Source organism: Cheilinus undulatus, linkage group 9 (assembly GCF_018320785.1).
Source record: "Cheilinus undulatus linkage group 9, ASM1832078v1, whole genome shotgun sequence".
Classification (NCBI taxonomy): domain Eukaryota; kingdom Metazoa; phylum Chordata; class Actinopteri; order Labriformes; family Labridae; genus Cheilinus; species Cheilinus undulatus.
Window position 1 is genome coordinate 17355968 of NC_054873.1, and position 27184 is coordinate 17383151.

A 27184-nucleotide genomic window follows, 5' to 3' on the forward strand; every position below is an offset into this window, starting at 1 on the left:
GATGCTCCAGCATAGCCTGATTTATCTGCTCAGATACTCATATAGGCAGATTTGCCCACAATAGATGTTTCCTAATAATGCTGGCATAAACAAAATCACATGCACTTAAGATAATAAAACTGCCTACTCTGTAATAGCTGCGCGCACCAGTCTTCTTTAAACACGACCAATACTGGCCAACACACGCAATTTTAATTGATTGCATTGCAGCACAGCCATGATGCTCATAACTTTCCATACTTTATGAGAAATCTTTGTTCTGTCTGTGTGCTCATATCCCTTGGTACCTAAAGAGCAGAGGGCACCTGAGGAGTCTGGAGCTCAACTTTTAGCTGAAAACAGAGCTACTGCAGCTGCATGTATGAGTAAATGTTAGATATTTTTTCATGAAAGAAACCTAGCACCCACGTTAACATTTTCTCTTACAGTACAGATCCATGCAAATGTATGACTTGTGCCTCATAACCCCATTTTGATAGATGAGCAGAATTATGAACAAAGCCACATCTTGCTGACCTGGCTATTGTAATCTTGCATATTGCAGCTTCCCTGTGACACTTAAGCAGTCCGCATGGGTAAAAATCCTTCACAAACATGGCACCATGCAGATAGGATATTCAGAAAAGAGGATCAGAATGACAGTGATTTAATACCTGTTTGCCTGGGGGAGGATGGCTACATTTACTGCTGTGTTTTGTACTGCTCCACTTTTTTGAATGTCCACTATTAGTGAGACTGCAAAGGTTGATATTAAAATTAATGTCAGCCTCTCAGTGATGTATAGCCACCTCTGCATTACCTCAATTCTGACCTTCTTCTAATAGCATCCCTTAATAGAAGCAACTCTTAGTCATACTGGTTGGAAAAATTAGGTAGGATTAAATAGGAATCCTTATACATTATATTTCTTAATTCTATTTTTCTAAAGCTTGTTTATTTCAACTAGATATTCCTCAACCTTCTCGTTTAAGATTTAGCAGTACATAGTTTGTGTGTTCTTCTTTTGTCATCCTCATTAATGTTAAAGTATCACCAAACTGAAACATGGCTCCAACTTCGCCTACATCCTTCCACTGGCCTGTCTGTCCTTCCATCATCAATTAATCAGTCGCTCTTTATTTGTATAGACCCAATTTATAACCACTTTACAGAGAGGGACAGCTGTGTTAGGGTTGTAAAGGGATGGAGGAAGATGCAGAACAAGCCAAAAGAAATATGCAGTAAGATAGAAGAGGGTGACAGGAAGATTGAAGAGGAAGATGCAGAAGGAGAAAAGAGAGAGATGCAGGAAGAGTGAAAAGGATGATGCAGAAAGAGTAAAGGGAGGGGTGCAGGAAGATGGAAGAGGGTGAAAGAGAAAGTGAAATGGAAAATGCAGGAAGAGAGAAGAGGGATGCAGCAAGATTGAGGATTGAATGCAAAGACAGAAAAGAGAAATGCAGCAAGAGTGACAAGGGAAATGCAGAAAGAGAGAAATGGAACACTAAAAAAGTGAGCAGGAAGATGAACAAAGAGAACAGAGAGATGCAGGAAAAGAAGTGAGAGACGCAGACAAAGAGAAGAGGATGATACAGAAGGAGAGAAGATGAGGATGCAGAAAGAGAGAGGAGAAAGAAGAAGGAAGAAGAGGATGATACTGAAATAGTGAAGAGGGAGAAGCAGCAAGAGAAAAAAGAGGGATGCAGCAAGAGTGATGAGGGAAATGCCTAAGGGAGGGGGGATGCAGGGAAACTGAAAGGAGATGCAGAAAGACGAAAGAGGGAGATGCAGATGCAGCAGCTGTGTTAGGGTTGTAAAGGGATGGAGGGAAATGCAGAAAAAGAGAAGAAGATACAGAACTAATGAAGAGAAAGATGCAGCTTGAGCAAAGAGGGAGATGCAGAGAGAGGCAGAGTGAAGAGGGTGATACAGAAAGAGTGATGAGGGAAGAGGGGAGAGATGCAGGAGAAGTGAAGAGAGAAATCCAGAAGGAGAAAAAATAAGTAGAGCAACAACAATGAATGAAATAATTCTATTTATATTCATAGGTTTGGCTTGAATGTCTGCTTTTAGATTCAATGTAACTTTTCTACTAATGAAAACAGATGTCAGGCAGATGAGGCAGATGTGAGCGTGTGGGTTTACATGAGCGGGTCGTCTTTGTCCATAATAACAGAGAAGTGTTTGGTAGCAGTCCTGATGACTGATCATTCTAGTAGTAGCATTACCTCAATAATGGCTATGAAAGGGAGGGGGATTAATAAAGCAACTCATGTTGTGCAGTTCTTAAATTCACTTTAACATTTAGAAATGACATTGATAATAAAAGGAATAGATAGAAGTCTGATAATAATGGTTGTAGTAGTTAGTCAGTTAGGTCCACAACAGGCCGTCCGTACCAAGGATCCAGAGGCATTTTAGAGACATGGGTGTGCAGGAGCTCCCAGGAAGGTAAATGGTGGGTGACTTATCTGGTGCATGAAAATTCACAGTTAGAGAGAGAAGAGAGAGAGATTCTAAGCCTGTAGCAGCATAACTGGGGGCTGGTCTGGGCCTGATTCATCCCTAACTGTAAGCTTTATCAAAAATAATAAGAGACTTGCATCATGCTGTAAAATAATATTTAGTAATAGTTTAAGGTGTTCAAGTGCAAGTACTAGGATTTTGTATTGACACCAATACTGGCATTGGCATCGGTGCATCCTTAGAGAACAGGGATTAAGTTTCCAACACATTCTCTTAGTGTGTGTGTGGTTGTAAGGTGACTATCTGAAGTCACATCCAACTTTACTTTTAGCCTCTGAAGGCAATTTGAAACAAAAGCACATATATTTTCACTGCTAAGAGCCACTCCCCAGTCATAGTCTTTTTTCATTACGAAACTCAGCGCTGTCAAATGGTCTGCAAAACACTATGAAATCAGTAGCCATGAATCATTAACCTGGCACAGAGTTCCGTAACCCACTGTAATAAAGTATAATGGTGCACTCCAATCTCAAGGTCAGTCACTGACAGAGAGACGGGGTTTGTGCAGTCGACTGCATCAGGCTGCCATTGCATTCACTTAACCCCTCTGTTGTTTACCTGCCGGCTGCAGACAGCAGCTCACCTTCAGTCAGAATCAAAGGGAGTGCACTCAATTTACATTAGATAACACCAATTTTTCTGCGTAATTATCAAAGACACTTCAAAGGATTTGAAATGATGATAAAAGAGACTAAGGAAGATGCATATGCTAAAATGAATTCAGAAAAGATCTTTTCAAGTTTTAATTTCACCCTCAGCATGCTCAAGTTTCTTTTCAAACTTCAAAGATGTTGTTATTGTGGAGTAGGTTAGCGACAAGACAATAAAAAAGACGAAATACACACCCAATATATATCAAAGCTATTAAAATCAAGCAGTACAAGTCAGAGTTTTTATACTTTATATTGGCAAAAAAAATGGTGAGACTTTAATAACACTATACCCGGACTCCCAAGTGAACAGCACATATGCTGTCTTGGGCATTCTCACCTGCATTGAGGACAGTTACTCCAGCATTTTCTAGTCCTTCAACCCTCTGAGCACATCTTTCAATACCCTTGACCACATGAACGTTGCATTTTCATCGCTACATAAATTAAGATTTTTCCTGCAGCTCTTAAGAAAGGCACAGCCTCCTCTTCTCATGGCAGGTAGCCGTTGACAAACAGACAGATTCTGTCAGATCATCAATGATGCTTGACTGTGACTCACAGGCTAGCTACAGCTCTGACAACAAGACAGCGATGTTTGACACGAACTGACAAATCAGTCCAGAATCCAGACGTGTGGAGCATGTTGTTTGTTTTATTTTGGGTTCGTGAAGTGAGGGAGAGAGAATATTCTCAGCATTTGTCTCGGGGCAGCCAGCCTTAAGTTGGGACGGTCCTGAACAAAGACGTCTGGGAGGTGTACATTAATTTCAAAGTAGCGATTAAATTCAGAGGAACAAGCACTCTTCATATGAAAAAAAAACATTGACATCAACCTTGTTCGTTGTTGAAGGAAAAAATAGTTACACAAGAGCTGGATAAATAAGTAATCAATGTTCAATTTAACAGTAACTAAATCCCAGAGTTTCATCTGAAGTGCATCTACTCTGGAATTTAAAAAAAATGCCTGAGAGCATTATAAAAGGGGCTGGGGGGTGGGGGGATAAGACACACCCACTCCCTCCTTCCTGCTGTCCCTCATCAGCCACCACATCAAAAAGTCTATGCTGCTTATTAGATCTTAATATTTGCTATATCATCATAGCCTACAAGGCAGACTTACCACGTGCTACCCTCAGAGTGAAAAGATGATATACAGTCATGTAGGACAGTGGTTCCCAACCTGGGGTCTGGGCACCCCTGTGGTAGGAAAATTCGGGGGGGGGGTGACTACTCTGACCTTGTTTAGAGTGGTCCTATTATGCAATCGTAATAAAGGACAGTTTAAGCATAGATCATTTTTCAGGAACATAAAAATTAATGTGTAATTTTTCTAAGTGGGTCCTGGGGGTGCCCTTTCAGCAATGACCTTCTGTGGCTAACCCTCCTTGTAAAGGGTGTCATTGATTGTCTTCCCCATGATTGTGGTTGTGTGAACCAGAGAGAGAGAATGAAGGCTCAGGAAACCTTTGCAAGTTAGACTTTTCTACAATATTCAAATATTTTGAGATAATGAATTTTTTATTTTCATGTGCTATAAGCCATAATAATTCAGATTTCAAAAAAACTCTTGAAATGCTTCGCTTTGTATGAGATTATTCTAGAATATATGGAAATGGACTTTTCTGAAGTAAATCACAGGAAATATAAACTTTTACATGTGTTCTAATTTTTTTAGATGCACCTGTATGGTCAGGTAGAAAACACAAATATATTATCAATCAATCTGAAGTTAATGGTCAAGAAAAAAGTGGGCGTTTGTCATCAGAGTACCAGATCAGCAGGTAAAAATCTTCCAAAAAAATTATTCTGTTGCAGCAGACGGTTTCGACCAGCAGAGGGCAGTCCTCATGAACATTTCAACACAAAATGTTTAATTTTAATACTTTGTGCTATAATGTCAAGATTTGGCTCCCAAATGATCAACAGTACCATAAAAAGGTCTTCGTCTGAAAGGGTTGAGCCTGAAAACACAAATTATAGCAGAAAATTCTAATTTCTGGGGACTGAAATGATTTTTTAAACTTTCTACTGAAATCCAAAAAATCCAAATTTCCCTAAAATTTAACATATATTGTTTTTTGTATCTCATTTGATACATTAGGTGCTTTTGGTAACTGATAATCCACTTGGGGGCATTTTTTATCATCTATCATATTTTATTCAGAAGTTTTTGTAGTAATTTATTGATCATATTGATTAGATAGAGGTATCATAAAAGTAGGTATCAAATATGATACAACAGGCTTTAAGGGGTTAAGTTACTCCTCAGTTATATGTTTTATGTTTAAATCTGTCTTTCTTCTATCCTGTAAGCTATAAAAAGTTATTCAGTGCAGCTGTAAGTTGACTTGTTTCCACTACATCAAATAGGAAATACATTATATTGCCAAAAGTATTCACTCACCCATTTAAATAATTGAAATCAGGGGTTCCAATCACTTCCATGGCCACAGGGTTTATAAAATCAAGCACCTAGGCATGCAGACTGTTTCTACAAACATTTGTGAAAGAATGGGTCACTCTCAAGAGCTTGTTTTTCAGGAGCTGGGCTCGGCCCCTTAGTTCCAGTGAAAGGAACTCTGAATGCTTCAGCATATCAAGAGATTTTGGACAATTCCATGCTCCCAACTTTGTGGGAACAGTTTGGGGATGGCCCCTTCCTGTTCCAACATGACTGTGCACCAGTGCACAAAGCAAGGTCCATAAAGACATGGATGAGAGAGTTTGGTGTGGATGAACTTGACTGGCCTGCACAGGGTCCTGACCTCAACCTGATAGAACACCTTTAGGGTGAATTAGTGTGGAGACTGAGAACCAGGTCTTCTCGTCCAACATCAGTGTGTGACCTAACAAACATGCTTCTGGAAGAATGGTCAAAAATTCCCATAAACACACTCCTAAACCTTTTGCAAGCCTTCCCAGAAGAGTTGAAGCTGTTAGCTGCAAAGGGTGGACCGACCTCATATTAAACCCTATGGATTAAAAATGGGATGTCACTTAAGTTCATGTATGAGTCAAGGCAGGTGAGCAAATACTTTTGGCAATATAGTGTAAGTACTGTCCACATAGTGAGGTCATTGCTCACCGCTTTCTCCCTGCAGATGCACAGTGGATCACTCTCAGTGGGATTTGCCTGTGGCAAAGCCTGGAAAATGCTGAGCTCTGAGTACTGAGGCCTCCTGGCATGATTCTCATTACTCAGTGTGCAGGTGCCTTACTAACCAAAAGCAACTGAACAAGTGAAATCTCCTGCTGCTTGACACAGCACTGTATCAAGCCTTTATGCTGGACTTGCACATACTGAGTTTACTTCAAACTCTGCAAGATACGATTTCATTTAGAAGCACACTAGGAGCCAATTAAATGGATGTGAACACAGGTCCAGTTGTGATATATTGTCATGATAGGACTATATAACATACAACATATAAATATGACTCTGATGAGCTCACCATGACTAATGAAAGTCCTTTTTTTAGCATCTGTGCTGACTTTGGGGGAGGGGATCTATGTTTACATCGTGTAATAAATGTGAAACAGACCCAGTGTTCAGGCATTACTTATTAATTCTCTGGCTCAGTGAGGCAATGGCAGACTCAGGATCATATTAGTCATTTCTATTGGATACGGACTCTAACCCACAGCTCATGAATAAGAGTAACTGAAACTTTGCAAGAATGTTAATGGGATTCATAGAAATGACAAATGTACAAAGGGGCAAGAGTTACATTTGTATACAGCACAGAGTTTGCACGGTTGGCCACACATGTCAGTCATTTCCACCTCGAAGGCAGGTGAAACAGCATACTGAGACACTGTCAGCTTGCTTCTCCAGGCTACGGAGCAGTAAATCATGCAGGATTTTTAACTTATTTATGTGTTTTTTTAATGGAAGTTCTGTGGTAGGTATTTTGTATGTAGGCCTGAGAGGGCAGTGACAGTTAAAATGCCAGTTTTGTTGAGACCTGGGGACTTACTTTAATCCAAGGTCAAAAATATTTAAAGATGTGCAGCTTTTTTTTTGAAGACACAGGAGTAAATAGCCTCTAGTGGGAGCTAAATGATGCAGAGGTGTGTCAGTGGGGTGATTTTCCCAGCAGAAGGTACTGTAGCTCATCAAATCTGCAATTTGCATCTGAATATTATAGCAAGCATATCCCTATTTCTGGCCAATGGCACAACAACAGGTTTTAGAGCGTATTATACATGTTCCAAATAGTGCATGTATGAGCCCCTTGCAATACGCATCGCAGTTTGCTTCACCCATTCTATGAATAATGAATTGTAATTAGAGTTCTAATTATGCTCTGAAATATTCACAGGTTTTTGTTTAATAGGTCCCATAAAGCATTCGGTCGGGGTGAAAATGAAACAACAAATGATAGCTAAAACAGGGGCTGTGAAAGAAAAGAGTCCAAATGAGTCACTGAAGCAATAAAGGATGTCTGCCAATAATGACACACAAGCATATCAAGTGGAGAGTTTGAATACACAGAGCTGTGCTGAAGCAAACAGAGCAACAACAGGAGTTTGGACTTTTCAGCTAGTTCATTAACACTAGAAAGACCAGAATTTCAGACCAAGAAAGACAGTCATTGTGGCTGCTAGATTACAAACTGTGTTATCTCTGATGAGAGATACCTGGTTGTAATTAACCCAAAAAAGGTACATTTCAACTAATTAATGTGGGCATTTGTCTATATTGTGCCATCTCATCCAGCAAACTGTAATAATTCCTTATAAAAACACTTGTAATTACAGTATAAATAATCTCACATTCTCATAACAAGAAAATAAAAATTGGTTGTATCTGATAGATGTTGAACCATTCAGTTGTGCTCCTATGTTATGGTTAACCTATAATATCCAAGAATCATAAACACACTATCAAAATACATTTTGGGGGTGGATTGCCACATTGACTAAAACATTTAGAAAGTAATGTCAGACTTTATAGATAAGCCATGATGTGCACAAATGTCAGGATACCAGAGAATAAAGTAGAAAGACCTGAAATAACTTTAAATGGAAAAAATAGACAAAAAAAAAAAAAAATAGCAAAACAGGTTTAAAAAACAAAAAGGGTTAAGAGATGCAAAGATAGAATTGGTTAGGATGGGCAAAAATGGGTAGAAAAGCAGTGAAAAGCAGTTAAAAAGTGATTATAAAAATGAGTTGAAAGTAGCAAAAATTGAATAATAGCTGCAGAAATTGCTTGAAGCATTTCTCCAAATTCATAATAAGTAAGATGATACAGTTGCTGTTAGAATTATTCACAGAGAAATCTCTGCTTGATCGCTGTTGTAGCTGGTACTGCATGAACATGTTTGGACGTGGGCCTGTATTCATGTATTCAGCATCACACAGCAGATGGGCCATTTGATTCTTTGTTAAGGTTCAACAAAAAAGTGTGTGCACTAAACCTTTGTAAATATGTCCAAAGACACCAATTTAATGCTCCTGTTATTGTGTTGTTGGCCTATCACTGCACAGCCACACTGGCGCGCAGAGACACTGAGCTCATATGCTGTTATGTGGGGAATAAACGCCCATTTCTATGCAGACTGGCCTCATTGCATTGAGCATCTTTTTTTGAAAAGTCCTGCTCTTACCAAACATTTTGTATGGGAGGTTTTCCAGATGGTTAAGGACATGTTAAAGGTCCAGAGTTACCAGATCAAAGGAGGCATGTTGCCACCAAATATGATGGAGTCAGACATATTTCTACCTATAAATCCATTCTCCTAGTGTTCTTTCATACTGGTATGAGGAAAGTGGTTCAGTTCAATGACTAATTAAACTATAACTCTAATTCAAATTATATGCATTTAAAAATACTGATGCATGTTTATGTGAATGCCCATAAAACTGTAGGCTGTAGTTGTCTGTCACAGTCTATTCAAACATATGAGTGTGCTTTTGCTGGCACTTATCTCCAGGCATAGTTGTAGTTCCTTCATCTTGTTATGTTAATGGAGAAAAGAAGAGGAAAATGTTGCATTTCTATGGTGATTTTTTTACATACTCATCTTTAACATGAAGAAGCTCTGACAAGGTGTTAAATCATCCATCTCTACCATCAGATTCACTACAGTTGTCTGCCTTACTAAATCAAATCAATTCAGAGCAGCTGGCTCAGCAGTGGGCTACCAGTGTCTCCATTACACCCACATAAACGCTGCTGCATCTGGCATGTAAGAACCAATTACACCAAAACAGCAGGGATGATATCAAAGATCAAAACTGCCATCAATTTCTAAATGGACGTTGAGAGAGGCGGATCTGAGGCAATCACAAGTTTTTAACAAGCCTCTGAGATGAAGAAGCAGAAGAGGCTCTGTGGAGTGGATTGCACCATCACATGTCAAATGATGTCTGTATGTCAATAAATACCGGCCTTCCTGGATGAGTAATGTTTGAGAATTTGTAGTTTTTGCCGTTGAGAGAATCCCAAAGGTTATCAGGAAGCATTCATTATAGAGGCAATGGCTGCACGTGTGTGTATGTGAATGGAGAGGTCACGAGCCGCTGCTATCTGTTTGACATTTCTGTCTGTGCTGGTATTTGAACTGCTGTGTGGCTTTGACAAATGCCATAGCTGTCACGGACTCGATTTTAATTACACCTGACTGAGTCTTTCAGGGGCCCAGGGATGAACTTAATTAGCTAGCAAGCTTTGGGCTAGCTTTGGCATGGGATGGTACAACTCAAAATGCTTTCTATGGCTTTTCATTGGTGTTTCAATGGTTCCTGTCTGTATGGACTAGAAGTACGAACACATGAGGATGGGCTCAGGAGATGGCAGGAGTCTACTTTAAGTAGAAACTTGGATGTTAACATTTTAGTCCTTGTCTAGATAGAAAAGCTTTCGATTACAATCCCAATATAGCATTAGATTAAACACCTTGCATTCAGACAATGACAAATTAGACAATATGCTTTTATCCTGCACGGAGAGCCCAACCGTCAATATGCCAGGATAATCTGACTGATATTACTGCACAGAGTTATCAATATTTGTCAACAAGCTGAACTTGTATCTGAGGGAGCTGCATGTGTGAACACGAAGAGTCTTCCCCCTGACTTGACCTGGAATATTTCTTGCAAGCTTCCCAGTAAATTATCCCAATGAGGTCAAGGCTAAAATGAGAACAGGAAAAAAATCACCCTGAGTGAAAGGGTTTGGGTGCTGTTTTATACCTCTACCTCTGCAGCACTGGCATCCATTTTTGTAATTCTATGCCCAAACTTAAGCTGCTTCATTATGAAATTGTGACCCTCACCTTGGGTGTTGGTTTGTGTATTAGTCCTCTGACCTGCCACAGAAAATTTTTGAGCATCACAAGCTGTTTCCAGTATTCTGGTTCAGTTTTATGCACAAAGAAGTAATCTTTATTCTTGTTATTTCTGATACATTATAAATGGCAAGTACTTCTTTCACCAATTTCACATTAAAGCAAAGATGTAAAGAGCCATCATTCACAGAGAAGTCTAATGATATGTTTTCATCTGCATGCCTTATTTAGTATGATGAATGTCTGGCAAACAAAGGCCTGGACTGGCAATCTAGGCCAGTGTACTTTGAGGTCGGTGTGATTTATTCATGCTTCTCTTTTTTGTCTTTTTGGCTAAACATTGGCCCATAAAGCAGGGACAACAGCCCATTGATAGTTTTCTTTATAATGAAAATTAATTTGCCCGATCACATCACCAAGAGGTCTGTTCACACCCCTCCTTACTCTGCCCCGGTTTAAAAGTGAAACTAAAGCATCTGGAGAAACTTACATTGCCTTTAAAAAGTATTCACACCGTCCCTACATCGCTACCATGAAGCACTGTGGTGGCAGCATCATGCTGTGGGGAGGCTTCTTGGCAGCTGGCCCTGGAATGAAACGTTTCCATGAAAAAAAAAACATTTACAGCAAGAGTCCACTGCTCTGTGACAGTGATCAGATACGCAGCATGAACAGACACCCAGCTTATCACAGAGGTCTGAGAACATGACACTTAGAAAGTCTTGTGTCTTTTTGTAATATGCAGCACGTAGAGATTGGTCTGTGTTGCTACGAAATGCAGCAGGTTCCTTCAGTGCTGGACAAGCTTGTTAAGTATCTGAGTGCTGGGTCTGCGTCTGACTCAATATAGGGGGCGGGCTTGAGGTAAATTTGTATGCCAGATGTGGCGGGCTGTCACCCCAATTAAATGGTAGAGGTAAACACTGCAATTTAGCCAGTCACCAATACTGATACTGATGTTTTTCTTGACTTACATGGTTTAAGACTCCTACAATTCTGAGATTTTCTCTCATGTTTGAAAACAGAGCAGACCTTGTCAAACAGGTCATTACTTGTCTTGGTAAAATAGATCCAAAGCCCAACTAACAAAAATCTGTTTCCATCACAGAGAAAGAGTTGACTTTATTAACCATAACATCCGTGATTATTCAAGCTCTTGGAAAGAGTTGGATGGAGTTCTTCAAAGGCCAGCCTCCTAACACAGAGTGTTTTCTTTTTCAGCTCGCCTTTTAAATTTCTCATATTTCCAAACGCTGAAAAGACAAGGAAACATGCCCGTGGGTTACAAAGAACAATTTCTCTTCAGAGGAAAGTGCGTCTAATATCAGGAGGTCTTGGCTCTGTTTTTTTATTTATTTTTTACCACTTTCTTTAAATGGAACAAGTTTCCTGTTAAATGGAAACAGGAAAACAGAACAGTCTTGAGGCAGCAGCGTATCTGTGACAATTCCAATTTCAGCTTCAGCTCACTGACAAGTAAAGATAATACAGAGACCAGAGTGTTGCAGTCGCTCTGCTCTGCATATGACAAGGCCATAGCAATGATTAAGTGGTTGGTACATTTTAATGAACACAAAGCCATCCAAGTAGAAGGTGATTTTAATTAAAATCTTCCTCTGTTTAATCACTTATCATCCACAGAAGGAGGAGGGCTAGGACACCGTTGAGGAGTTTTCTGAGGAGAGTGCTTGTTCACTCAACTCTCAGTTCTGTTCAGCTGACTAGACCAGTGGTTCCCAGACTTTTTCTTTTGAGCCCCCCAGCACTACCCACTTGTATCTAAGACAACTTGGAGCTGTTTCCAGTAGGTCACAAATTTGTGCGTACATAAAATTTTGGGAAAAAGTGTCTAATGTATGGAAGCCCAAAATGGACATACTTTCGCACATTTAAATTAAAAGCATTTTCTTGTTATATTAAGTAAATTTTGGTTCTTTTCTAGAAGTTTTTTTTTTCTAGATTACAAAGCTATCTTTCACAAGTTTTCTTGGTTTTGTCTCTTTGTTCAATACGTTTGTTCCATCTAAGTACAAACCATTTTCGTAAAATAAAATTTGAGTGGTTGCAATTTTCAGAAATTTGGGTCACTGTTTCTCATTGAGAGTGGTGGCAGGTCCTAAGGATAGACCCGCCTTCACCACAGAGAGACTTGTGAAGTTTTCGCTGTGGTTAAAAGGCCCCATCCTCAGAATTGGCTGGGCCCCTGAAATCCCCCCCAGTATGGGTACTTCATTTTGGAGCTGAAAAGTGTTTCAAGCTGTTATTGTGTCCTGATTCACCAGTTTTTCCATACATTATTGCCTCATCTTTTTGCCATTTTCAACCCATTTTTGCTGTTTTTTGCCTATTTTTGCACCTTTTCACCCATTTCTGCCCCTTTAAAAAAAAAAAAACTTTTTTTTTGCATTTTTCGATTTTTTTTTTTACCTACTAGCTGACATTTGCCTCTTTTTTCTTCAAATTTTACCACTTTCTTTTTTTTTTTTTTGCCAGTTTTTGCTGTTAACATATTTTTCCACTTTTCACTCATTTATTCCAATTTTTAAGCTTTTTTTTTGCCACTTTAACCCTTTTCTTCCTTTTGTCACCTGTACTGTTACTTTTTAAGCAGTGTTTGCCCCTTTTTACCCTATACTGCAATGTTTTTGCAACTTTTTACCAACTTAAGCCAGCTGTTTTTGCCCATTTTGCCTCTTTCTACTATTATTGCCACTCTTTTGCTGTTTTCGCACATTTTTGTCACTTTTAACCTGTTACTTCCTTTGCCACCTATTTCTGCTACTTTTTTAACCACTGTTTGCCCATTAGGGTCAAATCTTTTTGCAACTTTTTGCCTACATTATATTGCCAGTTTTTGCCGTATTTAACCCATTTGCTACTTTTCCCCATTTTTGCCACTTTAAGCCCATTTTGCCCCTTTATTTCACTTGTGCCCACCATTTTTAACTTCTTTTTGCCACATTACCCTATCTTTGCCACTCTTTGGCCATGTTTCCAAAAAAGTTGTCTCAGTTTCTTCTAATTTATTTTCTGGCATCCTGACATTTGAGCACATCATGGCCTAGCTATAAATTCTGATATTACTTTCCTACCAGTTCAGTGCATCCATCCACATTGTTAAAATTACTAATAAAATGTAATTATGCTTTAATAAAAGGGGTTTACTTTTTTTTTTATAAAAGGCTATATTTCACTACAGCATAAATAAATAAACTGATTCATAATTTAATGAATAAATAAGTCATTGTTTGTTCCTTTGATAAGAGTAGTAATAATTCAGGTGAAATATAAAACACGGTTTAACTTTACAATGGACCATGATTTTGCGGACCTCCATGGGCCCCTCCGTTTTTCCACAGCCTTATTACAGATGGCTGCTCACGAAAACTGTCTATAAATCATAAGAGTGTTAGCTCTTTCAGACAAGCCACAAAGAAAATGTTGACCCATGTAAATCCTATCTCGCATGAACTGAAAAGCAAGGCTAAAGACGGCCTCTGGAGGATCTAGAGCTCATCCATCTGATGTCTGCCCTATATTCTGGTTCAGAGACTGCTGTGAAATGTGGTGGCTGATAATCATGATCCCAGTGCTAATCAAAATAGTTGAAGTTATCAATTTTGCCAAAATTGTGAGGCCCTAATTCCCCGGATTTAAGGTTAATTTAAGGTGTATATTATTTTAAGGATGATCTTTTTAAGGCTATTTGGCCTTTATTACTTTTGGAAGGATGTCAGATTTTGGCATGTGTTCAGTGGATCTTTCTAATGCAGATTCTCACAGAAACAGGTGAAAAAACACCAACCCAGTGCAATGATGTACCAAAAAACAATAATTTATTATCATTTCTTTCACCATTATCACACATTGCACCTGGCTACAAATGTGCCCAACTACGCATTACTCGAAATTAGACCATGGACATCAACTCAAAAAGAAAAAAAAATACAGGGATCAGTTTAAAATTTCAAATTTACAATATTTTACTTAAAATGAGGCATTTTGGGATGAGTATACTGTACATGTAGCTGAATTATAAAATCATCTGATAGATGGTGACCTTTCATGTCAGCAGCTCTATGCTGTGTTCTGAGTCCTGCTCAGTGGCAATCATCCAAACACTAGTTTACTGCAAACATCATTCAGTTTTCACTGTACAATATCTGTGAACTTTGTCCTGATACTCAAAGTTAGTTATGTATGAATAAGGCTGAACAGTACCTCCGCCCTGCACACAGATATGCAGAGGCAGTTTGTGCATGAAATCAGCTGCAACACAAACGCATCATTGATTCAGTTCTTGTCATTAAGGCTATGCTGAGTAAAAGTGTATGGAGAGTAAAAATCATGTAAAAATACAGGTATGCAAAAGCTATGAGAAGGTCCATTTGTTGTTGAATATGTAGAAAAAAAGTAGATTTTAAGCAAAAATAAAACTGGATACAAAATATTTCTTTACCCAAAGCTAAAAAACCGTACAAAAAAGCTGCAACACTGACAATGAGTCATATCGCTCCAGATACTTAGGGTTTTTGGTGTTCTTTAGAAAAATTGTTTCCGAGAGCAATAGAGTCAAGTTTCCAAGGTTGTTTGCAGACGGTGTCACGTCATAGCAAAGAACTCCAGATGGGGGGCAGGGAGGGATTTCTGCATAGAGGAGTGATATCAATATGCTTAAGTTTAAGCTGTTGATGGCTGTGCCAACCTTTTTAAATTGCAAAAAAATAAACATCTTGAGCTACCGCTGGGCAATTAATAAAGTTTCAATTTCAATCTCAATTTTGGCTCCCCATGACTAAGTGATTACCGTGCTGCATGCCATTTTATGATTGTTTTGTTCATAGGCTTCGTTATGTGGTAAATGTTTCAGCTTTTCTTTGTATATTTTGACCATAAAAGTCATTTTTTGTTTTTTCTTTGCTGTTATGTCAAATTAGTTTTAAGCATTTTTCCTTTTTACACCAATTCCTTCCCTTTACTTCTTGTTTTTCAAAGAGATCATTGTGTCTCGGTTCGAGAATTGATTTTTGCCACAGTTGAGCAGCCCCACACTGAGCTATTTTTGAGTCCTGAAAGTAGTGACACATTCAGGCAAAATAGTGTCTGCTGCAGTTCTTCTATGAGCTTTATATTGCTTTTACTGTTTGTTTTTATCTTGTGTAAAGCACATTGACTCTACATTTGTATGAAATGTACTATATAAATAAAATTGAATTGAATTGAATTATAAAGTGAGTCAGACAACACTCACATATAGTCCATTTCCAACAAGTAGTTGGGTTTGGCTCAGTATAGTGTTTCACGGTAATCTCTGATCTTGCATGTGTTTTCACAGCTGATGTCCATCCAGCCTCACTTGTCTCTCTTTAGAGTTCTGGATCATTTGGCTCAGCTTAGCAGTAGGAGCTGGTCTTTTGGCTCTCAAACAGCTTTTCATTCAATATTCTTTCAGCTTTTGCCTTTAATGAGATAATACAGCTGAAGATTGACAGGAAATATGAGAATAGAGAGCGTGGGAAGACATGCACCAAATAAATATTAAACAATAGAGATGTTAAACTCCTGACTACAAAGACAGAAGCCTCCCAATGTTGTAGTGGACATGATGATTTCAAAGGGTAGGTTTTCAGGTCAAAAAGTGTTTTTTTCCGTGAAGCAGAGCAAAGGGAAGTGGGAACTACAGTTACCATCGACCCTTGCGTACCCATTATCCTTTGCGCTCCACTTGCTAGCTTGATGTAACAGCATGAAAATGGTGGATGCTACAAGTGGCGAGGGTTATTCAGTCTATGGGACCCAAGAGACTAAAATATAGAGATTGTGGAGGCTCCAGCGACTTTTAACTCTGATGTGTCGAAGCAGAAATGAGAGATGAGAAAAGGTGATGGACAAACAAAATCTATATGCAGACACTGCCAGACACACTTGATGGGGAATACAAGTGCTACAAGGAGCCACTTGGCAAATAATCACACTGAAAGGAAGAAGATAAGAGGAAGAAGATACGATTTAGCAGCCAAAAGACTGCTAAGGAAGCGTTCACAAGCCCACTTCCCCACGACAGCACAAGGTTTATCAGTGAATATATCCCCAAAGACCTATAGCTTTGCTCAGTGGTGGACAATAAAGGTTTTTAGATGTTTGGTAAATATGCTGGAGCCAAACCATGTGTTTATATTTTTTAGCCTTATTCACACCTACGGCACTTTTATGCCATATCATAAAGTGCACCTGTCGTTTAATAAAAGCCGACATCACTTTTTTAAGCCTTCATTTGTTGTTTGATACCGCAATAAATACCATACCACAGACTTGTTACCAAGATACTATCATATCGTGAGATTTTGATACCATTGCATTCCTATTGAATAACAACAAAAATGGAAGAAAGAGATCGGCAGTCAAAGGGGTGCTAGCTCCTGATGTTCACCTAAAAAAAAAAGTCATTTCCTAGAACCGTCTGGTTCAGGAACAACACATCATTGCTTGGTCGTGACTCCACAAGGTTTATTTGGTTAATAGTATATCAGTGTATCCATCAATATCATGTTTATGAAAAAATGAGGGTGAAAAGCTGTCAAAGGAGCACAGCTAGCCTCTTAGCTCAGATCAAGACCCTCATCTCCCTTCGTCTGATACCAGCCACCTTCATGCCAAACAAACTGGTTAACCCATTGGGGGAAAACAGTAAAGTTCAGGGATCATACTGAATGTATGTAGTTTTTCTCTAAAGTACTAACTTTCCTCTTTTATTTCGTTATTGATGTCCTGCCCCCCTATCTGACATTTGCCCGTCACTGGGATCACTTGACTGCAAACAAAAGTTGTTTTTCTGTTAGCTTGTCAGTGTAGCAGCTTCTAAAGTATTGTTTTTAAAGTTTTTGTCATAGCTTTGTAAGAAAATTGGAGTTTACAGATTACAGAAACCAAATATGCAATATGAGGTATTGAACTTTGAAAAGATGGGTTTTTATAAAACTGCTTATGATAAAAAATATTATGAAAGGTAATTGGTTGACCAGAAATCTTTCCACATACTTAAAATTTTAAACAATACCTCGTATATTCTTTTCCCCATTAATAGAAATTGGCATTATCATGTGAAACAAGTCTTTGTATATTTCAAATCAGATTTAACACTCCTTTGTCATATTTCACAAGTATTTCATCAGGAGCTGGTAATACAGTTCTATAATTGGAATGTGTTTTCATCAGAGCTGACATTTGTGCATTATTTAGGCCTTATTCTGGTGATCTACTCCATCTAATTCAATGCACAGATAGTCAAAAATAGTTTCAGCTCCATCTCAACAGCATGAAGAGAGTATTAAAATGTCAGCTTTGAAGGTCAAGTAGATCTGTAAATGAAGAAAACAAGAGAAAGGTAGGAGACGGTCGTGTGTTCATAACACACAAGAAAGAGCCCTAACTTTCCTAAGATGTTCATACAACTATTGAGTTATATGGTTGTAACATAAATATGAAAATAGAATTGAAAAGATAAACATGTTCTGAGTGAAGTAATAAAATAATTATATCGTCATCATTTCATAGAAAAATGCTTTTCCCACAGAGCGATGTGAAAAATGATATTGAAAATCATGAAAAAAACTGTGAGACCACCATTGAAGTCATTACAAAATGCTTTTTGGGTTACAAAGTGTGAAAAATATTCCTAATGTCCTCATAAAAACGCCACATTGAACGAGGCAAGTATCACATACCACATGGGGTAGAATGTGTCATCTTTCTTTATACAGTTGTGACAGAGAGGAAGGCGTTGTGCACCTTGGCTCCCTCGGGAGCCTTAGTACCATGAGTCATCAGTTCCTGGATGGTCATCCAGTTATCCAGAATCTTCTTGTTGCGTTTCTTCATCATCTTCTTGTGGCTGAGTTCTATGATGCTGACTTCCTTGCGGCCCTCGCTGCTGCTCTGAGGGTTCTCCTTCAAGCTTTCCAGGCGACTACGCTGCATAAACTCTCGTCTTTTCCTCTGTTCTTTCGCTCTGACCAGGTGCTGCTTCCTTTCCTCTTTGCTCCAGTACCTCCCCATCTTCATTTCACTCATCGCATCATCGTCTGTGGTCATTCCCCCGCTCCGCTCCTCCTTAATCTTAAGAGCTCGCTCTCTCAGGATCTTATCTCTCACAGGCCTCTTGGTGATGTAGCGAGTGCCGTCGCTGCGGATCTTGACCTTCCACTCCATCTTGGGCTCATTAATGGGCCTCTGAGGCTCTTTGCAGACACTGAGCAGGCTGAGCTGGCTCTGGGCGTACTCCACAGCCGAGCGCTGCTGGATCAGCTGCATGTAGCTCTGGTAGTGGCGGGCGTGAGCTGGGATGTTCGCCTGTCTGTGCTGGGAGCTGTGGGATGGAGAAAAGTAAGGAATCTTGGAAGCACATGGCTTTAAAACTCCTCTGCTCTCCTCCTCAGCCTGAGGTGTGTGCTTGGAAGGTTTGCTGTGGTCTGGACTGCTGCTTTTGCCCGGAACTGGAGCACGACAGGCTGGCACTGGACTTGGACTAATGGAGGTTCCAGAAGCGAGGCCGCTGCAGAGGTTCCTTTGGTTGGTGAGACTAACCATCCTCTGGAGTGAGTGCTCCGGGGAGCGGTCCATTGCTAGAGGGGTGCTCCGTGAACTCTCAGCTGTGTTATAGGCACTGGAGCTGTCTTTGTCAGATTTCTCCAGCCTCTCATTAATGTCTGCTAGCTTACCCCTGGAGGGGTCACTTTGAATGAGGCTTTGGTTTTTGGTTGAGGGTGCAGAGTGGCCCTTGGACGGAGACTGCTGTCCCTTTCGAAGGTTGTGGGCCTGCATGATGTTCTGACATTCGAGTTCGATGTTGCGCAGCTCTTCATTGAGCATACGTAACTCATGCTGCACGCCGCCCTGCTCCCCCATGCTGCACTCAATCGTGCTGCGGCGACTGTAAAACAGGTCGTACTCGCCGCTGTTGCTTATCTGACACTTTAGCTCCAACAGCTGCTGGAAGCGATCACCTTCCATCTCATCATCGTCCTCTTCCTCTTTGTCTTCCAGTCGTGTGGAGCCGGTGGTGCGGTGTGTGTCCCGATTGTCTCTCAGGCACTGGGACAGACGTCTCTGGATGTGTGCCAGGACATTATGCTCTGAGCCATCCATCCTTTCCTTTATTCTCAGTAGATTATCCTTATGCGGCAGTGTGGAGCAGGTAGGCTCGTCATCCTCAGGTCTCTGAAATCAATTAGATAAACAAAAGAAGCCTTTAATACTAATATGTGTATTTTTGAACCTATTTATCAGGGTTAAAAATATTATTTCCATTATCCTGAATTAGTTCAAAATGTCCAAAACTCTATATTTTACAGTTTACATTTTCAACAGTGGACAATTTGAGCACAGCAAACCTGCTGCAGATGTTTTCCTCCATGCAGTCTCCAGCTTCTCTTTTACACAGATGTAACAGGTGTGTCATATACCCAGTTAGCATTAGCATTAGCTCATAGTGTTAGTCATGTTTACAAGGCTCTGTCCGACATACTATCTACACTGTCAAAAGGGAAAATGACTTTGTTTAGTGTTTTATTAAATTCACATCTGCTCAGTATATTTTGGATATGACAGTACAAGCCAGCGTGACCCAATCCAAAATTTGCTGTATCTATAAATCATTTGGGAGATTAATTGTACAAAAATGAATGTTTTTGACCAATTGAAACATTTTCTACACCATGGTATAGTTTTTAAGAAAAGCTAATACGACCTTAATGTTTGACAAAAGTATCCCAACTTCATTTCCCACATTTTGCTCATAAAGCTGCTTTCTGTTATACAAGGCTGGAAGGGGCAACTTCACTTTGCCACATAGGCTATTTTTGTTCTTGGCTCCATGGGCCTTCAATAATTGTCTGGTCTAGTAGTTTTCATTTCATTTTTATTAGCCAAACATCCATGAGTGTGACTGTATGCTGGTACAGCCTTGTTTAGTGTTTCATTATAGCGGAGAGTTGATTTCCTCCTTGTGGTGTTTTTGTGTACTGCAGACATAAATGTCACATACATTACTATATTCGTTATTTTTATATCTATGTACAACACATATACTTTATACACTAGTAATTCTCAATTGGTGGGTCGAGACTCAGAAATGGGTTGTGCAGAGTTTCTATATACAGTTCAGAAGCCCTAAGTGGACATAAGGTGAATTCCTACTTTTTTTTTAGGTTTTCTTAAGATAATGAGTAAATTTCAGTATTTGTCTTGAGCTTTCTACTTATTTATCTTCTCTTCTTTTGATATCACTGCTCATTTTCATTGTTACAATGTCATTTAGCAGACACTTTTATCCAAAGTGACATACATCTGATGGGTAAGTAGGCGTTCCAGGGGTTGAGGGCCTTACCTAAGGGCACAAACCGGATACTGATCAGGCCCTTACCGGGATTCATTTTCCCAAGATAGGAAGGACATTCCTAAAGAAATTACCAAATTTCCATGTTGTCTCAGTATAATAGAGTAATAAAATAGATGTCCTTCTGTGTCCTTCTGTACTTTTAAACACTTTTGTTTTGTCTTGGCTTCCATTAAGGGTCCAAATTTTTAACTGAAGTCCCTGTAAAGTGATGATAAAAATCTTTATTTTAGGTTTGTTGTATGACAGGCCACTTTGTTATGAACAACCAGGCCAAATTTCAGTCATGAAAGACATCTCTAAGATGATAAAATCAAGCCTCAAAATCATGACAAATGAGGCAGTAAAGGCTCTAGGATGGTGTGGGCATGTCTGTTGAATGAGCTGAAGCCCTGCCCTCTTACGAGATATATGATCCTCTCTAATTTAGAAAAAATGCTTCTGATCAGAGTGCAGCTGTGTCTGACTCTGTGCCAGAGCAGAGAGACAGAAGTGTGAGATTTAATTTACTATTTTCTGACACAAACCTCTGTTATTATACTTTAATGATGCCTTTTAAACTGTTTTTAAGCATTTTTAAAACATTTTTCCAGTGTCTGAGGATAGGAGTCATTGACTTCCTGTTTGGATACAGAATTGCTTTCATTGGTAAATCGAAGATTTTAACATTATCTTAACAATGGAAAAAGGAACTAGTGATGGATTGAAAACTAAATAAGAGAACATTAAAGGTTCAGCTGAATTCTGACTGGTCCACTTAGTGAATTAATTTATTGTATTTATCCGACAAAATGCAATAAATAGGGCAAAAAAGTCTATTTTATAATGTCAAACAATAATCTAAAGCTCCTTATTGCTCAGCAGACAAGAGTAGATCCAAAAGCGAGCACCTTTTTGTCATAACTATTGAACAATGTGAATCAGTGTGAACAGATAACTAATTCTGAATTAAATTGTGACCACCAGAATCCTAATCAAAAGAAATGGTGAGATACTGAAAGCTTCATGTAGCTTTTAGCATGAGGAGCATGCCTTTTTTCAAACGTAAACAAGTACGTCTGCATGTTTCAACTTATTTGATGCATTTAGCAAATTTCTGTGCAGTACTGAACTTTAAAATGTACTTGATTGTTTCTTTAATACTTTGTTTTGTATTGAATAAAGAAAAAGAACAAACGCCCCCCCAACACTGGAGTATTAAAGGTTGAAGAAATGAAACCCTGTTCTGTGGTCTCCTAAAGGATTATGTACGCTGTTGTGCATAAATGTGCTCTACAATTCTGTTACTTCAGGGATTGTTTCCTCTCCATCATGTCTTTGAAGTTCCATTTCTATGGATCTTTGTTTGTAATGCTTTCCTCACAACAAAACAGAATTTTAAATGCTGATTTCATATATTTGGAAGTGAAATGGTTTATTGGTCCCCCTGCATAAATATTTATAATCATTATTTCATATTCATTTTTCAAAGGGCAAAGATGTTTTCGCTGTTCTCCTCAGAAAGTCAATGAAAAGTTTGATTCCCTCAGTGCCGCCAGCTACCACTGGTTAATATTGACTCTGACTAATGACCCAAAACAGTCAGAGCAATTTTTGGTCAGTCAGATGGTTGGATGTTCAGTACACAATGGGCGCTACACTCTGTCAGTCAGGGGGAAGGTTAGCTCTGATTTATTCTCCATAAAAGATGACATTTCTTAGGAGCTTTATTCTCATTGAACAGAGTGCACAAAATAAACAGGCTTTAGAGTTTCTTAAACCCAGATACAAAAGCTTTGCTACTGTGTTGTTAATCCAATTATGGCAGAGCATATGTTTTGCTGCGGTCTGACCTGCTCACTCTCCTGATACTCTTCTTGTAAGGCAGCCAATTCCATCTCCTCTCTCTGCTGCTCCTCCAGCATTTCCATCTTCAGCTGCTCCAGGAACTCACTGTGCTCATCATCCAACCAGGCTTCCTCCAGCTAAGGGTGAATGAAGAATGGGAGGATATGAAGAGAGAAAGAAAGGAGCAAATGTTATTTGTCAAGGCCTAAAGCTCGTGGCAACAGTGTCTCAAAACAAATTGTTGGGTGTTCCAAACGGATGCCCAAATCGGATTTAAAAAAACACAAGGTTCTGAAATGAGAAACATCAGTAGGGGTGTGTTTGTGGACTGATATGCACCACACTATTTCTCACCCTACAGAACGGCAACCCTCATCTTTAAAACATGCCTTCTTATCTTAAAATCAAGCCAATACACTTTAATGGACATTCGACTGCCACCTCTGACCTATCTGCTTCACACCATCCATCATCTGTTTGTCTGCTTGATGTGAACCAAATGGGATCCATATCTGTAGACTTCAGATTTACTACCCAGAGACACATTTAATTACAGAGTCTACTATTGCTACTGGCTCATCTGCACTGCGGCAGACTTCTTCTGCCTATTCGCCATCGGCCTTGGGCCTGAACTCACTCCACATTAGCATGCCATTAGCTTTTATGGCTTACCGTTGGAAGTCAATTACAGTGGCGCTACATAAAAATAAAACATGATGAGGTGTCTCAGTGGTGGCTTCCACTTGAAGAGGTTGTGGTATGGAGGGGGGAGGGTTGACTATCTCAGACTGCTAAGGTTTACTTGGTGCATACATACAACAAATGAGGAAAGTTCAAGGCTGAGATTTGTAGTCAGTGTGCCTTCTCTTTCCAATGTAGCCACATGATAAGTGATTGCTTAAATTAGGCATGCAATATACTGGATTTTTAATGATGCACCAATATTTGCAAGCTCATGTTAGCTTATATTGATGACAGTACTGATATTTACACACCTGTTTTATCACTAAGAGCATGTCATCTTATGGCAAGAGTCTGAATTAGAGATGTAAATTAAGAATTCTTTTACAAGTGTACAACTTTAACTGTAAAACCACGCCTCATCGACCTGTAACTGCTCTGTAACATCCTGCTAACAGACAGTGAGGTCTGCAGAGCGCTAAATAAAAATGTGACCCTTTTCTATGCAGCTTACAATTTCAAATTTAAATGAATTATCTTCGACAGTCCTCTATATAACAAAGAATTTCTTCTAAAGTGCAAAAAAAATAGACTAGCTCTATTTCAAACCTGAAACTTCATTCTGTAGAACACATTTTGCTGATTTCTGATATGCCACTATTAACAGTTTCATTTTAGCCAATACGGATATGGTTCCCGATATAGTTCAGACTAGAACTGGGGGACTCATTGAAAAATAATCAAAACCAACATTTAGAGCTTCTAACCGACGTAAACCTGCTGTGTCTTGTTTCATTTTATCCCCATATAATTCTCCCTCTACTAACACACCACCCCCTTAAAAACTCATTTCTGGCTGTGTAGTCATGTGACAGGCAGCCAAGGCCTGTAGCCTGTCTGAAACCCAAAAGAAGAAGTAGTCACGTGACACCACCCGATCCAGTCTGCTACATGGAAGTGCCATGGAGGAAAATTCAGGCAGTGTCCAAAACCATATTCCCTACTCCCTATCCATTATAATGAGCAGCTTACAGTGGACTATATAGTGGACTCAACTGCAAACACAAAAATGATTTTGGACACTGCCGCTGTTCAGCTGTTTCCAGGAGCTGTCCTCTCTTATAAAAGCAAAAAGTCAATGACGATTGACAATTTTTTATTTATTGATGATATTGAAATGAGTCTTGTCTGCTGACATTGGCTCAGGAGATTTGCTGTAGCTTAGTGAACCTTAGTGTGAAAGAGAGACAGAGGAAAGGGTTGGGAGCGAGGGTTATCGAATATGAAGGGAATTAGTCAGGTTTGAATTTAGGGAATTACCAGAAGAGGTGTGGTTGAGGTGTGGTGCTCCTCCCAAAACTTTGTAATGTAGCATCCCTTTATTGTGATTTTAGCAAATCTAATTTTGGCAACCTCAGAGAAGACGAATCCCCTCACATCTTTGGTATTTAAAAGAGAAACCAATGGTGTAAGTGTGTTTTATTTTCTAACCTGCATCTCAGGCCTGGCAACCAGCAGCACAATGTTTCTGCACTCGTCGCTGGAGAGCACAGCCATGGCTTCTTCTCGGTCTTGTATGTCTTGGCCATTAATCTGAGGATGACATAGAAATAGGATTAGTACGTCCATTATAAAGCCAGATGCAAACATGCTGGAAAAACATGCAAGCAAAATGCAAACATTTCATCAAAGGTACAAAAAGGCCAGCTTCATTCTCTCAACATAAAAGCCCTTAAGAAAACAAAGTACAACAATAAAATGTGGCACTGAACAACGATCCTTTTTCTGGAGGAAATTGTAAACAATCTGTGCAACTCCCTAATACGTATCTGGACCAGGCAGTGATTATGAATGGGACAGTGGCTCAGGGCCGGCAGAGCTGTTGTGTTCACCAAAGTATCGGGCGGCATACATACATCTAGCCGTACAATTAACTGGCCAGTGACAGGGTGCGTCCATCTTTTTGCAGGCAGAGTAATGGCCCTGTCACTGGTGGATAATAGTGCCAGAGTACTGGTCTGCCTCACAAACACGCACACAGCCTCTCTTGGCTTAAATCAGCCACACAACACATGGTAGACTCCAGAAGACAATTAGACTAACAGTGCTTATGCAACCGCCCCCTGCATCCTATAATTGCCTGCACAGACTATTTACTCCTCCTTCAAACTTAAATCCTGTTTACTCTCCTATAATATACTACTGGGCTGATTTATGAGCATTTTCTGCATAGAATAGCACTGTGTGCTTTTAATTTGTAAACCTTTTTTTTGTTAAATTCTGAAAGTGACTCCTATTTTTGTCAATGTAGGAAAATTACTGTTTTGGCATTTGTGGTGCTCATCAGGGTCATCAAGAAACACATTGCAAACATCATTCAAAAAGGGTAGAATAAGTTTTAATAAAAATATTTAAGCATTTCAAAGAAGAAGCAGTTGAAAATATTACAGAAAATCTGCAAGTTATATTAGAAAAAGACCTTCATAAGTCAATACACAATTTGTTATTGGAAAATTTAGTTAAGAGCAGGATGTAGAGTAGTTAGAATCAGAATCTTTATTGTCATTGTACACAGGTACAACACAATTGTGCTAGAGAATAGAGAATATTGTGTTAGAGAACACAATTCAGTGGATTTTGTTAAGGCTTTACTAGTTTGTTCAATATGTTTAAAGGGTTTTTATTCCAAGATTTAATTTAGTGCCCAGTTTGAAGTTTAAAGGTGCCCATGCATTATAAAAGTATTTTTTAATATCATTGACCACTATTTCTTTCTAAAAATCAAGCATGAAGTGCGCCATATATTTGAGATCAACTGATCTCACGCAAGCTCTCATCAGCTGATTCACTCTAAGCATGCTATTGGCTAATTACACTCATGATGCCATATTCAAACTACTCTAGTCTGTCTATGTTTTGCTGCTCTCTCTGTAAGCTTATTTTTGCAACCTTCCTCCACCTCAGCTCCTCCTTTATGCTATATCTGACTTAATCAATGCCATTCTGTTGTCAATGACGCCTGCTCTGCCCAGGAGATTACTGCTGCTTCTCTCCCTGCCTCAGACTTTCCCCGTAGGCAAACGAGAAGCAGGAATGTGTCCTGCTCCTGCTTGATACTTTCCACATAGGCTTGTGGAAGGGCAGGGGGATCCAAAAACAGCCACACTGCCAAATATAAATAACAGCAATGAAAGCAAACTATTAACTGCAAAAAAAAAAGATAAAATGAATAACTGCAAAACGTGTGTTACTTGATGAAGTGGTCCTGACTGAAGTATCAATTTAGCACCAGTATCGGATAAAAACCCAAAAGAGACCTGACTCCCCGATGAATGACAGAATGTGTATATATGCACATAGTAATGTGCACATAGACACATCACAAGGATGTGCAGTGTTAGTCATGTGACCTGGCCATGACCATCTTGTTGGCTGTGAGCAAAAACTATTAGTTTTCTCATTTCTGTGACTAAGCTGTATTTTTAAGTCGCCTGAACTCACCATTGGAAGCCAAAGAACCGAACATTGTGCAGGCAGAGTCCATCTGTTCCCTGCATGTATGTTAAGCCTACAGGTGATGCTGCTGTCAGATAGGCTACACTGACATGATACTCCCATCTGATGCAGTCAAGTGGATTCGCACTCCAAAGTGGATTCCTCTTATAAGCGACCCTTATCCTGGTGCTTGTTAATATACGGTCTCTTTTTGATTTTTATTACATTAGAGTGCCTCTGATTTTCAGTTTTGACTGCCTTTTCTACCCCTAACTTTATTTGCATATAATCAGACAAGTAATCATTTCATTTTTGCATTGTAACCTTTTCTCTGA

At 39.3% G+C, this 27184-nt stretch overlaps 1 protein-coding gene across 1 annotated transcript in view; it reads right to left on the reverse strand.

Moving 5' to 3' along the window:
• Positions 1-18125: 18125 nt before the first annotated feature.
• Positions 18126-27184, reverse strand: part of LOC121515304 (PDZ domain-containing RING finger protein 4-like) — a 227645-nt gene continuing 218586 nt past the window's right edge. Inside the window, exons 7-9 of the mRNA XM_041795999.1 lie at positions 24846-24947; positions 22679-22810; positions 18126-19669 (exon numbers count right to left, since the gene is read on the reverse strand). Coding sequence (XP_041651933.1) covers positions 18206-19669; positions 22679-22810; positions 24846-24947 — 1698 coding nt within the window. The 3' untranslated portion in view covers positions 18126-18205. The remainder of the gene's footprint in view (positions 19670-22678; positions 22811-24845; positions 24948-27184) is intronic.